Source organism: Pseudonaja textilis, chromosome 12 (assembly GCF_049901715.1).
Source record: "Pseudonaja textilis isolate UNSWEBS1 chromosome 12, rPseTex1.2, whole genome shotgun sequence".
NCBI classification, from domain to species: domain Eukaryota; kingdom Metazoa; phylum Chordata; class Lepidosauria; order Squamata; family Elapidae; genus Pseudonaja; species Pseudonaja textilis.
The window spans coordinates 2326886-2342193 of NC_142001.1; the positions used below are offsets into that span (position 1 = coordinate 2326886).

A 15308-nucleotide genomic window follows, 5' to 3' on the forward strand; every position below is an offset into this window, starting at 1 on the left:
TTTCTCCAGCAGTGATTACTTTATTCCCTAATTCATTAGGTCTGATTTCAGGTTTCACATAATATTTAATAATGCAATCTACATTTAAAAAAATTAATTGGGTAATGAAAAGCACATCTGCAATTCATATAAGCCATTGTTTTAATTGAGTGCTAAGTGGAAAAATCCATTATTACAATCAAAGAATTCAAAAATCCATTATTACAATCAGAGAATTTATCTGTTCACTCCTACCACCAAATAAAAAAGATATTTTCTCTTTGCTAGATATGTTTAATCTCTCCTTCTAAGCTTGTAGTGCTAAGCAGTTGGAATGAGATTATCTTGACAAAACCTTCACGTCCCTCCAGACTGGCTAAGGGAGTTGAGAGGCAAGAGCAGAGAAACTGCCTCTCCGTATCAAACTCTTCTCTTTGTGACCTTTTGAGCAAGGTTGCTCCAAGTTGCACTTTTGGTGTGCAAAGTATAGGTAGTCCTCGACTTACGACCACAATTGAGCCCAGAATTTATGTTGCAAAGTAAGACATTTGTTAAGTGAGTTTTGCCCCATTTTACAACATCTTTAAAGTGAATCACTGCAGTAGTTAAACTGGTAACAGTTGTTAAATGAATCTGACTTCCCCATTGACTTCAGTAGTCAGAAGATCGCAAAATATGAACACCTGACACTGCAACCGTCATAAATATGAACCAATTGCCAAGCATCTGGATTTTGATCATATGTCTACAGGAATGCTGCAACGGCCATAAGTGTAAAGAATGGTCATGAGTCACTTTTTTCAGTACTGTTGAAACTTCAAACAATCCCTAAGTGAACTGTTATAAGTTGAGGACTACTTGCATGGGTTTCTTTACTGAGCAGTGGACATTTTTGATCATCGCCTGAAACACTCTCAAAAATGTTCAGCATTTTACTCATTCACTCACCAAAATTCATCTTTTTCTTTATTATCAAACTTGCAAAAGAGCTGCTGACAAAGAATACAGGTACTTCTTGACTGATGTCCACTCCCAGTTCAACTATGGTGGCACTGAAAATGTAACCTCTTATTGGTCCTCCCACTTACAACAGTTGCAACATCCCTTAACATCTGGGCCCTTGGTAAGGGGATTGTGTTTATGTTGGTTGCAGCATCCCAGGGTCCTGTGGGCGCCATTTTCAAATTTTCCATCTGGCTTCCGGCAAGCAAAGTTAATGGGGAGAGCTGGATTCGCTTATCTACTGTGTGATTCATTTAATGACCGTGACCAAAAGGGTTATCAAATTAGAAGCAACTCAATTAATGATGGCATTGCTTAGTGACAGAAGTTCGAGTTTTAAGTTTATATTTTTTTTAAATGACCCTGTTGATCCATTACAAAAAGGATTTTGAGTCACTTGTTTTAATACAGCCCAGATTTGGGGAAAGAGTATGCAAATCACACACAAAAAAGGAAAGAATGCAGATTATTTTTTCCAACTCTCTGTAGAACAGAATCTGTAACACACACAAAAGACATACTGAGCAAATTTTAGTGCAGACCAGGTCTGCTCAGATGTGTGCATCTATGTTTATAATTCAACTCATCTGGAGGGCCAACATGTTTTGCATTTGTGTTGTTTAAGGGTGTGTGTGTATCCTGCTTTATTTTAATTATTGTTTAGTCTGAGCTGTCTTCCTTCTGTCTTGTTTATGTTTTTAATTGCTTTAATTTAGTATTGATATCATTAGTATGACCATAATAATATCATTAGGATTAGTTTATATTTTGTTCTTTATTTAGTGTATAGCAAATCATACAAGGACTAGCAATATATATTCACATTTCAACTAGATGTTTGTGGAAATTCTCAGTCATTCAGGACATGATTGTCTCAAAGGTGCTTTTTTCTTCAAAAGGCAACTGGGCCGGGGTTTTTTTTTCCTTTTTTTTTCCTTGTGGAAGAAAGAGAAAAACTTCCTCGTGGAAAAAACAGTCCAGTTGCCTTTTAGAGAAAAAAACACCTTTGAGATTTCACCTAGATTAATAACATACAATAGAATATAAATGTTACAAAGATTGATGTTCAAATACCAATATTCTAGGCCATCTAACCACTTAACAAAATTATGTTTTGTAAACTGGCCAGAGTCCACTAAGATGGGTGGCTATATTGAATCTACAGGTTGAGGATAGTTTTTATTCGAAATCAGTAGCAGATGAAAAGAGGGCAGGAATCAGCCCTTAAATTTGGGGAAGGGGAGATGCAGATTGTGCCCACGCAGAGGAAAAATATTGAAGATCTCACATGAAAAAGGCCATCTTATAATCTAGACCAAGGGTACCCAACCTTGGCATCTCTAAGACTCATGGACCAACTCATAGAATTGGCTGGGGAGTTGAAGTTCACAGGTCTTAAAGAATAGATTTTTAAGAAGATCCTTGTTGTCAGCTGCCACCTTATGCTTCCTTGTGTTTTGCTACCATGCACTGACAATCTGCCACGAACACTGGGGAGGGTGGATGGGAGAAAGCGAAAGTAACCGCTGAATTTCCCCATGATGCTGCCTCAAGGTCACCCAGCTGGGAGAAGAAGCCGGCTGCATACCAGCCTACACTTGTACTGACCGTTCTGAAAATGTCTTGCTTGAACCTGATTGATCAGCGATGGGAGAAAGTTAAGGGAGCGAAATGTTGAACTTGGGGGTTTCTCAGTTCTGGCTCTGCATTATTGCAACACACTTGACTTCTAATAAAACTATATCTTTCTCAACAAATGGAACCAAGGATAGTTTCTAATTAGGAGTTTAAGTTGTAGCAGGTGTGACATTTGCCTTTTATTGCTTCACATATAGTTATGACTTCTTTCTCAAGAAAGCTGACCTAGCTGTATTAATTTCTTCCTCTTCAGAGAAACCTCACATTTATGAAAAGGAGATTGATTTTTCCAATACTGAGCTGGTCACTAAAGGAAGAGAACACAGCCTTCAATGCACAGCAAGTGGATGGCCTCTTCCCTCCATACACTGGGAATGGGAGCCCTGCAACCATGCAGACAACCAGTAAGTAGTCAGATATATATTGTATGTTTATCTTCCCTATGGCGGAATATCCAGCAAAAGCCACAGTAGTGTCATATGCATCATGGCATGATTGCACAAATAGAGTGAATTGCATGGATTGAAACAATGTGGGATGATGTTACTTGCTCTTTAGAGTTGCTTATATCCTCTCTTATTCCAAAATAGTGTTTATGGCTTCTCAAGGTTTAGAAAACCATATAAGAAATGCTACTTACTATGTAATGGAGAGAATCTTGAGATTTTACAGAAGTGGGTCAGGCATTCTTGACAATCAAAGACTTTAGGCTTTGGAATATGAAGCACATTATAATCCTTCCTCCCCAAGAAAAAAGACCCAAATCCACCAGCAATCAACACCCATATGAGCAGAAATTAACACCAAGATTAGCACTAGAGCAACAGTCAAGAAGTAAATAATACCCCAATCAAGGAACTACCAGACAAACAAGCTAACAGTAAATAACAGCCTAATCAAGGAACACTTCCACCAACACTGACAGAGCAAGCCACTAGTATATTAAAATAAGAGCAAACCCTACTCCCTTCAAGCATTTTTAACGTTGCCTAGTTTGGTAAGGAAATGACTCCAAAAAACTCCCCACCAAGCTCATAGAGCATCAGGAACCCTGCAGGTCTCCTCCTCCTCCTCCAATTCCAACTCCAACTCCAATTCCTCCTCCATTCTTCAAACTCCATTCTCATCTACTACTGATGATGCTACTTAGTTAGGTCATGAAATGTCTGCAAGAAAACAACCAAGCTCAGAGAACAACAAGAGCCCCACGGTTCAGTCCTGAGCTACAAATTTTCTCTTCTATCAGCTTTAGGCTTTCAGATAGAATAGTATTACTTCAGCTCTTAAGCTATGGAAGAAGTTATAAAAGACAAAGTGTGAGTCAAAATAATAAGAACAATCCTTCATTACACCAGAGAGCCATCTAGGATGACGTTTGTCTTCTGTTGCAGACATTTATCCATCAGCACAACATAAAAAAAAAACATTCCATAACTGTGGGTTGTTCCCAGAATTTGATCAAACATGAAGGTTTCATTTAGTTATGAAAATAATGAAGCATGTTTCCTGTATGGATTTGACTTCATTTTTTCAAACTTCTGGAACTGATGAATATTGTAAGCAAATTCTTCACTGGCCATGTTGAAAATGTCCGTAAAGACAGGATAGGTTGCATTTACTGAATTGAGGGGAAGTAGTTCAGCAACCAAAGGACATTATCAGGTGACTGCAAAGCCCCACCCCCTCAACAGAACCTGCCCTTGAACTTTTGGGCTTTCCCCATTCAATGACAGAAGTTCACAAAGCCCTAGTCTCACATCAGCTGACCAAAATCCGAGAACTACAGCCAGATTTGAATGAGGCATTACCCCAGCTAATCTGCCTGCAAGGAGTTAAACTTCTTCCACATAAACAACTACCAAAAAACATTGACAGCTCAGTGGGAAGTCTTGAGGTTCTTTAAAGATTCCAATTGAAACAGCTGCTTCAAAGGAAATAAACAGGCCCCGGCTGGAAGTATCTCATGGAGTCCTCAGCTGGTTCAGAGACCAAGTTGGCTTTGTCCACTCTGAGTTGAGAAGCAAAGAACAAGGTCCAAACAGCAAACAGCGAGTGGTGTTTTGAGAACAGATATGGTCTCTGAGTTGTTAAATCCTGCTTGATGGAGCTGAAATGAGAATTTTAGTGCAGCAAGTTCGTGTGTTGGACTTGGATTAGGGGGACCAAAGTATGAACTCTTCATTCAGACAGGAGACAACTGGGAAGCTTTGGTGACAGTTACTTTCTCTTTTGGCCAGTGGAATCCAGTGTGATCAGCATAAAGCCAAAATGGTGGTTGCAATCACATGATTGGAACCCCATCACTTTTTATTATGCATCTTGACTTTTTTTGATCCTGTCCACCCATAGACATCTATGGCCCAGAGGATTATGGGCAAAAAAATAGAGAGGAGCCTAATATGACCTTAATATGTCCTTTCTTCTCCCTCAATCCAATGACAGTGCATTTCTGTTCTCTCCAAACATGCTAAAAAAGATATAGGGATCTAGTTTGTTAATTGTAGTGCCATGAATAACATGTATAAATCTCTTTAATCAGCTCCCATAATGAGCTGTCTTTTGAAATGACTCCTCCGCCCACATCTGTGAGCCCAGGATAATAGCCACATTTCCCCCTCCACTCTAAAAAGATATACTCCATCTATTATGAAGCTTATAATTCTGGGATTACAAAGATTAGCAGCCTAGGCATTATTACACTATTACCCTTTGTGAGTGTGAACAAATGGATGCAGCCTGTGCTATATGAAGGGCAAGAGAAACAGATGAGAACTAGCAGAGTTTTCATGATTTCCACTGGGGAAAGAGCAGATCACAGGATGTATTGTCTCAGAAAGGTGAATTTCGAGACTGGCAGTGGCACTATTAGTATGTAGCAATCTGCAGAGTCAAGAAACATGGAGAGAATGAGTCCTCCAAGATGTAGCTTCTCCAGGACCTGCAAGAATTGGGCACCATGATAAAATATAGAAGTATCTAATATGGAGGCCAATAAAGGGCTACCAATGTTGACTTGGACTTAAAGTGGACAACCTCTTCTTCCCCACAACACACAATTGACACAAGGGATTGGGGAATACAGACTTGATGTAGTATGGTCCTCTTCTTTAGACAACTTCTGATGAGACAAATTCATGAAGAAGACTATCAAAGATATTCATCATGATGGTCCTGGAAGCCTCCAGAGACAGATATAGTTTTCACTGAATACCTTTTATTTCCAGTTAGAGCAAACTATTGGCTTCAGGCCCTACTTTGCCTTTCTCAGAGGCATCTAAGTAATTTCCACTGTGGGTATCATGATACTGGATTAGAAGACATCTTAGCCACTTTCATCTTCCTATGGCTCGGGCAGGTATCTTGCCTGAGATTCTTGTAATTGAAGAAGCTGAAGTCTGACTTTCAGCATGTTCTTTCAGCATATTCTTTGAAGAATACAGAACATACATAACTCAAGTTGGGACTGTTAGGTTCTTGGTGTTCTTTGAGCTTGCAAGAAATGTCTGCTGGAAAATAACCAGGCTCAGAATCCAATAAGATATGTTTTCATTGCTTTTGAACATCACATTTCACAGATCTGTCCCAAAGACAATTTGGTCAAGATTCTTTATCTCTTCTGCTCTTTGTGGTGATGTTCAAAGCAGCTATCTGTCTTTAGTTTCATCCTACACTCAGCACACAAACATAAGTTGGTAGGTTCTAACAAGAGACAACCTTGTAGGAGCAGAGAAGGGGTGGCTGGTGAAGCTCAAATGTGCTAAACAGGAATTTTGTTGAGTTAAGCATGCAATCTTGCCTGTTGCTTGTAGACAAACAGGCAATTTCCTTTGTTCCTGCTGAAATATTAGCAGAGCAACCATAGGAGACCTTTGGCTCAGGCCTGAATGGAAAATACTTCTCTTGGTGAATGCCAGTTGGAGCCAAAGGTAACAATCTTCCTGCACTTTAACCCTTCTCTGCTGAAGGAAGAAATTTTGGAAGGAGTCTGGTTTTCCACACAAAACAATAAAGGACAGAAGGAGGAACATTAAAGAACTAAACTATGTTCTTTAACAAGTTTTTCTTGGTGGTGGAGAGTTACTATCACAGAAATAACATCTGTAGAAAAATAACAGAATAACAACAGAGTTGGAGGTCTTCCAGGCCAACTCCCTTCTGAAACAGGAGACCCGGCCTATACCATTCCAGACAAGACAGTGTCCACTCTCTTCTTAAAAACCTCCAGCCTTAGAGCACCCACAACTTCTGGAGGCAAGTTGTTCCACTGGTTAATTGTTTTGTCAGGAAATTTCTCCTTAGTTGCTTCCCACCTTGGTTAGTTTCTATCCATTGCTTCTTGTTTTGCCTTTTGGTACTTTGGAAAATAGGTGGATCCCTTCTTCTTTGTGGCAGCCCCTCAAATATTGAAACATTGCTATCATGTCACCCCTAGTGCTTCTTTTCACTGTCTAACATTGCAGCTGCAGCTTCTTCAGTGTCTCAAAGACTCGCCCATTGATAGATCTTTGGATTAGTAGCAAAATAAATTTCCCCAAAGTCAGAGAAGAGATGGGAATTCCTCTTTGAGATGTTCTGGATCATGTATCTCCTTCCCCATCCTCTTTGATTTCAGTAATATAAAATATCTGATTCCCTAGAGCATTTTCACACAATGGGAAATCTCTGGACACCTCCCAGCAAAACGCCATTCTGTAAGGGTGGTGGTTTTATTTCAACGTAATTGGCAAATCCATGATCTGAAAAAAAGTTTCAGCTGTAGCATGAAAATTGAGAGGTCAATGTATACTGGATGTATACTGCATTATGCGTAGGCTGAGAAACACATAGTATCATCACAGCTTCCTAGAACCTCTTTTTCTGAGAAATGCTCCATTTTTGCTTGACCCTGATAACATGTCTCTCTCTTGGAGAAAGTTGCCAGTGATGTCATTTTAAAATGGTATTATCATTTGCACGTGTACTTGGGCTTAGGGAGATATCTGGTCTACGTTTTAATACAAGCTGACCTGATTTGCCATTCCAAAGGCAATGGATAAAACAAATCTGAATTTTTCAGGACAGTTTCCCAATTCAGAAAGATCTTGAAAAAAGTACATTGTAGGAAGAAGAAGCATGGATCATAAAGCTTATACCTGTGAAGATAATGTTCAAAAATTATTCTTATTCAGTCTCACTGCCAAAATTCAAAGATAGAAATAAAATGTATATATCATATAATGATAATGATGATAATGATGAAGATGATGAAGATGATGATGTTGTTGTTGTTGATGATGATATCCATTCAGTTGTGTCCAACGCTTGGTGGTTCTATGGGCCAAGCCTCTTCAATCTTCCACTGCTTCTTTGAGTTGTTCTATGATCTGGATGTTGTCAGCTTTGATGGTGTCCAGCCATTGTGTTCTTTGTCAGCCTGGTTTCCTTTTACCACTAACTCTTCCAAACATAATTGCTCTCTGCAGTGAATTTCCTCTGCATGACATGGTCAAAATAAGTGAGATCCAGTTTTGTGATTTTTCCTTCCCGCAACATGTCTGATGTTATGCACTGTAATACTTGTTAATAAAGTATTAACTATTATTAAGCTGTTGTGAGCTGCCCAGAATGAGATAAATGGCATATAAATTAAATAAATACATACATAAAATACATTTTCATTTGTAAGCAATGGAAATGCAAAATTGCAATAAAATTGCAATTGTGGGAGAAGAGCAGGCAGAGCTGCGAGGCAAAGTTAAGCATGTCATCAGCTTAGAGTTATTGCATTGCCACAAACGGTCCAAGTCCCATCCCTTTTGGATTCCATTGACCATTATTATCTGGTGCCATGTTAATACTGAACTTTAGTTGCCTAGATTCCTCTGTACAGGCTTGAGCACTGAGTCTTCTGAACTGCAACTGAATGGTCCTGATCCTTTGCACCTGGTATTAATCTCAAGTTAATTAATGCCAGGACAAAGATTAATATCAGGACAAAGGATCAGGACCATACGTTAAGTTGCAGTTCAAAAGATTCAGACTTATCTCATGAAAGATTCAGACTTATCTCATGACGTTTGAACTTAAAACAATTAAATAGGCCCACCAGAATCCAGAAGTTTCTGAAAAGTAGATCTTATTGTTGAAAAACTAATCATTTTTAATAAAATGAAATGAAGGAAGCAAGTTTTAAGAAGAGACTGGACAGCCATTTGACTGGAATGGTATAGAGTCACCTCCTGGTTGGACTAGAAAACCTGCAAGGTCCCTTCCAACTCTGGTGTTATTTTCACGTTGAATTGTGCCTTTTTCTTCTCCCTGCTCTATGTGAAATTTCCTTCTATTCCTTGTTTTAGTACAACTTAATCTACTTCTAGCTGTTTACTTGTGACTATATGTAAAAAATAGCTTTCACAGATATGCTCACGTTCTTGCTATGTGTTAGTCACTTGGTGGACATAGTTCACATTACTGTAAACTTTTGAAAACTCTTCAAGAATGGCTGCATTGTATGCTCCTTGGGATTAGCTAGTGGTGATCTAAACCAAGAATGAATAAGTTAATGCCAGTTATGAGTAGCCATGAAGCTATGAAAATAGCCTCTTGATGTAATAATTGGTTCCCAGGCTGATAAGGATTCAGAAAACGATTATGTAAACAACCAGTTGTGAATTTCTCCATCAGCAGTACTCTTTTTTGCTAAATCATAGGAAGGATTTTTTTTAAAAGAAATGTAAACTCTCCAAAAGTATTTTAGAGATTAGTTTTAAATGGGAAATAGCTCAGTTGCTGGAATTCTTGTACCTCCATTGTATTTTTCTCAACAAATACTGTTCTAAAGAGAACTGTGTGAAAATCATGAAGGAAAATAACCTTTGGTTTTAGGCAACTGCCGAAGAATCTGGTCCATGATCTGCGCTGCCATTTGGAAATCTAGGAAATACTAAGGCTCTTTCCTAAGTGTCCATGAAGATTCCTCACCATGCAAGTCATGGCTGTCTCAAAGGTGCTTTTCAAAAGGCAAATGGACTTTCTTTGGTTTTTTTTCTTGAAAGCATTTCACTTCCCATCCAAGAAGTTCCTCGGTTCTGTCTGAATGGTGAGGATTGGAAGGATTTATAATCTTCGCAGTCATCTGGTCATTAGTACTCTGAAGTTGGTCCTTAACTCCCTGAGATTTGTTGAGGCCACCTGAGGATCACCTGAAATGGGTGTGGAATTCAGTAGGTTGTGACCAGTTCTGGAGAACCGGTAGCAGGAATTTTGAGTAGTTCAGAAAACTGGTAAATACCTCCTCTGACTGGCCCCGCCAACCCCATCTATTCTCTGCCTCCCACTGAGTCCCAGCTGATCGGCTGGACCTTCTTGGGTTGCCCTGCATAGGAGAACGGAGCTGGAAAGCAGGTTAGTGGGGTGGGGAGGGAAGGGAAGGGGGATTGTACAGTATCCTTCCCCTGCCACGCCCACCAAGCTATGCCCACCAAGCCACACCCACAGAACTGGTAGTAAAAAAAAATTGAATCCCACCACTGGAAGGAATCCTTTTGAGCGAGCTTTTCAAGATGTCCCTGACCTTATAGGACTGCTGACACCTTCAGAAGAATGACCTCAAAGCCAAGGATCATGGGAGTTGCAATCCTACAGCTGGGAGATGAGAGGTTGCGGAAGGCTCCTGAAGTCTCCAGAAATCATACGGCAAGCCAGTCAGAGTAGATACAGCCATTTGAACGTTCTTTTTCCTTTTCTTCCCCCCTAGGTGCAACCAACGTGGAGAGAAAATCAGAGTCCAGAAAACTGCCAGGCACGACACTCCCTATTTAACCAACAGGATCAAGGACATCAGAAATATGCAGCTTGTTCATGGCAATATGTTAAAGGTAAACTTAAACCATATGGGATGTGCCTAGTTCTCCTTTCTTGAATTTCCCAGGAACAAACTCCTTCCCAGGACCAAATTCTTCCCATGCCTGGAATTTTTCCGCCCTGGGATCCATGGCTGCTCTCTTCTGGCTTTGGGGGAATGCTGGATTCTGAACCATGACATCACTCATTTCCCCCTCACGGTCCAAAAACTCCAAAAATGCATGACTCATTCACAGCCCTTTTGGCCTCGAGCCTGAGAATGTGCACGGAGCATTTTTGCCATGAGTTTTCTCCCAGCGAAGGGTCCTTCGGACGGCCTCTGAAGATTTGAAAGGGCAGCTCGCCTCAGAACCTCCAATCTCCCCTCACAGAGTTTTTTCACCCATGTTTGGTATGACATATGTGGCACAGTCCCAGATAAAACTGAGGCTGGATAAATACTAAATGAAATCTCTTTTTCTCTAACTTGGGAAAATGTCCTTTTTAGGGAAGGAGTGAAGGATGCAAATCTTTCCTTTCTTCTTTCCCAGCCTCCCTTTTTCTTTCTTTTTTCATTCATTCTTTATTTCCTCCCTCCCTCCCTCCCTCCCTCCCCTCCTCCCTCCCTTTCTTCCTTCCATCCATCCATCCTTCCATCCATCCATCCACCTTTTCTTTTCTTTCTTGCTCCCTCCCTCCCTTTCTTCCTTCAGAATAATATTAAGAGTTATCCTGATTAAAATAGGAATGACTTTGCATCATTTTCCATTTTTAGTCTCTTTTTATACTTTCTTTTCTTTTTCTTCATCAGTAAAAGATAAGAGAAGGAAGAACTCATCAAAATATGCATTCCTTTTGTGTTAAGCAGAACTAAAACCAAACCACTTAACCTTTAACCCATTTCACTTAGCTCCTGGCTGATCTGCTTCACTAGAAGCTAAGCAGGTCAGGCCAAGATAGTATTTTGGAGGGGAGATATGGAACCATCCAATATGGAGTTGCTGAGGGTTGGTGGCAAGTACATTCATTCAACCAATCACCAAAGACTTTTGCTACAAGAGAGAAGTAAAGCTTGTCAGAGAAGCTGAGAGCAAACCAGTTTGGTATTTGTTGCCAAGAAAACAACACAATTGGGTCTATTAAATCACCAGGCCTAGAGATCAACCCAAGGAAGACTTGACCTACATAGGAATTTGGGAGAATGGTAGCATCTCCCCCTGCAGGATACAGATACAAGTTTTTAAATATTTATTATATTTAGGGAAACTTTAAATCAATAGGAGAATGCAAAGAAAAAGAGATGAATTTATAGAAACGAGGATAGAAGAAATATTTTGGTGGGATTTTAAGTCAAGAGATAGTTAATAGCCACCTGGAATTGGGCCAGGTAAAGTGATTTCCAGAAATTCCTGACCTACGTACAATGGAGAAAAGGCTCAAGGAAGGTTATAACAGAATGAGAGTTGGAAGGAACCTTAGAGGTCTTCTAGTCCAATTCCCTGCTCAAGTAGGAAACCCTGTACCATTTCAGACTGTCCAGTCTTGTCTTAAAAATCTCCGGTGATGGAGCACCCACAACTTCTGAAAGCAAGCGATTCTTGTAGAACATGTAGAATTTCGAACAATGTACACTTGAGGTCAGGTGAAGGCCAGTTTTAGTTTAGTTTCATCTGAGAATCTTGATCTCTTCCCTGGTGGTAGAAACACCTAGCAAGGCTGTGGATGCCTTGAAGTAACAATGGAAGAGCAGGGAGGAGAATTCATAGGCAATAATGGAGAACTGGGGAAGGTAGAGTTGCCCTTTTCTAAGTCCAAGGTGGCCATGACTAAAACAAGGGAAAATGAGAAGGTGAAAGTCACAATCACACAAAAGTCACAAAATTAACAGAGAGAGAACTATAGGCATATACAATTTCTGTGACCTGTGAAAGTTAATTTTCAATTGGCAATTTCACCATTTCTGAACTTGAAAAAGAAAGTACATCTTGTCACCTGGAAAGTGGAAAGTGAACGTTTCCTTCTCTGACAGTAATGCATATAAAAAAGTCTATGGAAGAGAAGGACCAGGGGTGGCATGATAGCAGTCCAAGAATACTTGAAGGACTGTCTCAGGGAAGAGGGTGTCCATTTGCCATCAGAAGTTGTGGGTGCTCCATCACTGGAGGTTTCAAAGAAGAGGTTGGCCAACCATTTGTCCATAATGGTAGAGGGTCTCCTGTTGGAGCCAGCGGTTGGACTAGAAAACCTCCAAGATCCCTTCCAACTTTTCTCTTCTCTTCTCTTCTCTTCTCTTCTCTTCTCTTCTCTTCTCTTCTCTTCTCTTCTCTTCTCTTCCCTTCTCTTCTCTTTGCCTCTACTCTACTCTATTCTAAAAGCAGAGGAGCTTCAATCACACTATCACATCACAGTCTTGACATTTTTGATACACACTCACACACACACACACACACACACACACACACACAAACCAGCTGGGCATCGCACTCTCCAAAATACATTTTAAGGCATTTAGCTGAGTACCCTTCAGCAGGTTTTTGGCATGATTCTGGTTTTAATACTGCTGTATTCTTTGTAAGATCATATTCACTGCACTAAAATGGTCTTTAGCAATAGACCATCATTTAACTGGTGCAGAGACTGCACCCTTTTAGATTTTCAGATTTTAACACTGTCCTGTTCGTTTTTAAAGAATTTTTTTTAATCGTTGTGTCCATAAACACCTTCATGGGCAGGTGTGTGTGCCAGTGTCTGCAAGATGACTGGCCCAGCATCACAACTAATACCCAGTTTCTTGGCATGCAGGTATAAAAGGGGAAAAATTTCAATTGTACAGCTGCACCCATCATCTTGCAGGTTTTAACCACTGCACGAACACTGTTGATTTTATCTCTCAGTGAAGATGAATACAGCCAAGTTATCCTAGGCCTGTATTCTGAATTTCTTCCCACTAAGTCCCTTTAGGGAAGCCAGCCTTTTAATAAAGCTATAATCGAATTTGTAGCTATCTGGAGAAACCAGACGTTTCTGATGATGTTCTACAACTTTACAAGCAATTTAGTGATGAAAGAGGCAACCTAAGTTTATCATTTACAGTCCACATTCCCATCAAAAATAGATCTTTCAGCAACCAGACCAATTCTCATCATATCCTAAAAAGTACTTTTATTGGTGTTTGGTTAGCCAAATAAAATAGTAAAAATGTCAGAGCTCTGACAGCCAGTCTTGAATGGAATGTGGTATGGAGTTGGAATTAGCTCAGACTCGGACACTTTCTCATGCGTTTTCCATTCCTTCAACTGTCCCGTCCTCTTGCATCGCAGAGCTGCCGGAGAGCAATTCCCAGTGTATCACTTAGCTTATGTTATGGTCTCATCGATTTCAGCTGGTAGGAATATACATACTTCAAAAGCAAAACAAAAAAAACAAAACAAAAACAAAACAAAGCAACTGCTAAATATTTCAGTTTGGGTTCCCATTATTTAAAGCATGGGGGAATAGAAGATTCTGCTGGTTGCCAATGTAGCAATAACAATCCTTGTAGCAATAGCAACAGCACTTAGACTTATATACTGCTTCATAGTGCTTTACAGCCCTGGTCTCCAACTGGTTTACAGAGTCAGCCTCTTGCCCCCAACAATCTGGGTCCTCATTTTACTGACCTCAGAAGGATAGAAGTCTGAGTCAACCTTGAGCTGGTGAGAATTGAACTGCTGGCAGTGAGCTGAATTAGCCTGCAATACTGCATTCTAACCAGTGCACCACCACAGGTCATTATGGCAGAGGAAATCCGTAAATGATAATGCAACATAGTGGGTACAGTATGCGACTATTGGATAACTTCAATTATTTGTTCCTTTTCAGATAGTTATTTACATTCGGGGTGGATTTCTAGCTGTTCCTGTTTGCAGATTTTCCCCTTAACACCAGTTCCACATGGGCGGTGAAAACACAAGTTTGAGCCAGTGATGATTGAACTGCTGGCAGTCAGCAGATTGCCATCACTTCAATCCTCACTGGCTCTAACCACCGCACCACCACAGCTCTTGTAGGCCCATTCAGCTACGAGTTATCAGATCTGGAAGCAAAATCCAGATGGCTCCTAGTTGGCTGTAAGATGTTAAATCTGCCACTTTAGGAGTTAACCGGTTGGGTCAGTTGACCTCCTTTAAGAGTTCTCACAACATGCTAACCCTTCCACTAATTCAGTTTTAACATGTCATGGGAATATAATCATACAAAAGGCAGGGCACATTGTAATGTTGCCAGTGAGATCATCATCATCATCATCAATTTATATCCAGCCAATAATAATCATCTCATTAAAAGAGCTAAAGTTTTAGAACTAACTCCACTTTAAAAGGCTAAATCCTGAATACTTTGAATCCTTTATTAAAACCCCTATAATTTAGTGAGCTGATCACAACTTCTACAGCTGAGATTAACAGATGCAAATGCTGCTTTTGCTGCTTTCATCCATCACAAGGAAGGAAAAACCCTTAGGTGACTCTTCAAATTCCCTGTTTCTTGTTCCTGGCTAGGACTCCACTTTGCAGGCATCAGATTCACCAAAACTGAGAATAAAATAATGCTAAAGAGCAGTTCAGTTCCTTGTAAATGTTATGATGTAGGTTATTCTTCCAAAAGGCTTCTAGGCATGTTGTCTTACCTTTGAGGCTGATACAGGCACCCAGGAGAATAGAGTAAGAATAATAGAATTGGAAGGGACTTTGGAGGTCTTCTAGTCCAATTCACTGCTCAAACAAGAGACCCTGTACCTTTCAAGAAAAATGTCTATCTAGTCTCTTCTTCAAAAAGTTGTGGGGAGCACCCACAACTTCTGGTGGTGAGCCATTCCACTGGTGAATTGT

At 40.1% G+C, this 15308-nt stretch overlaps 1 protein-coding gene across 2 annotated transcripts in view; it reads left to right on the forward strand.

Annotated features, from left to right (window-relative positions):
* Positions 1–15308, forward strand: part of LOC113437917 (vascular endothelial growth factor receptor kdr-like) — a 183757-nt gene that overhangs the window by 104153 nt on the left and 64296 nt on the right. For both annotated transcript variants that reach the window (XM_026703127.2, XM_026703128.2), the window contains exons 10-11: positions 2873–3023; positions 10355–10475. In XM_026703127.2, coding sequence (XP_026558912.1) covers positions 2873–3023; positions 10355–10475 — 272 coding nt within the window. The remainder of the gene's footprint in view (positions 1–2872; positions 3024–10354; positions 10476–15308) is intronic.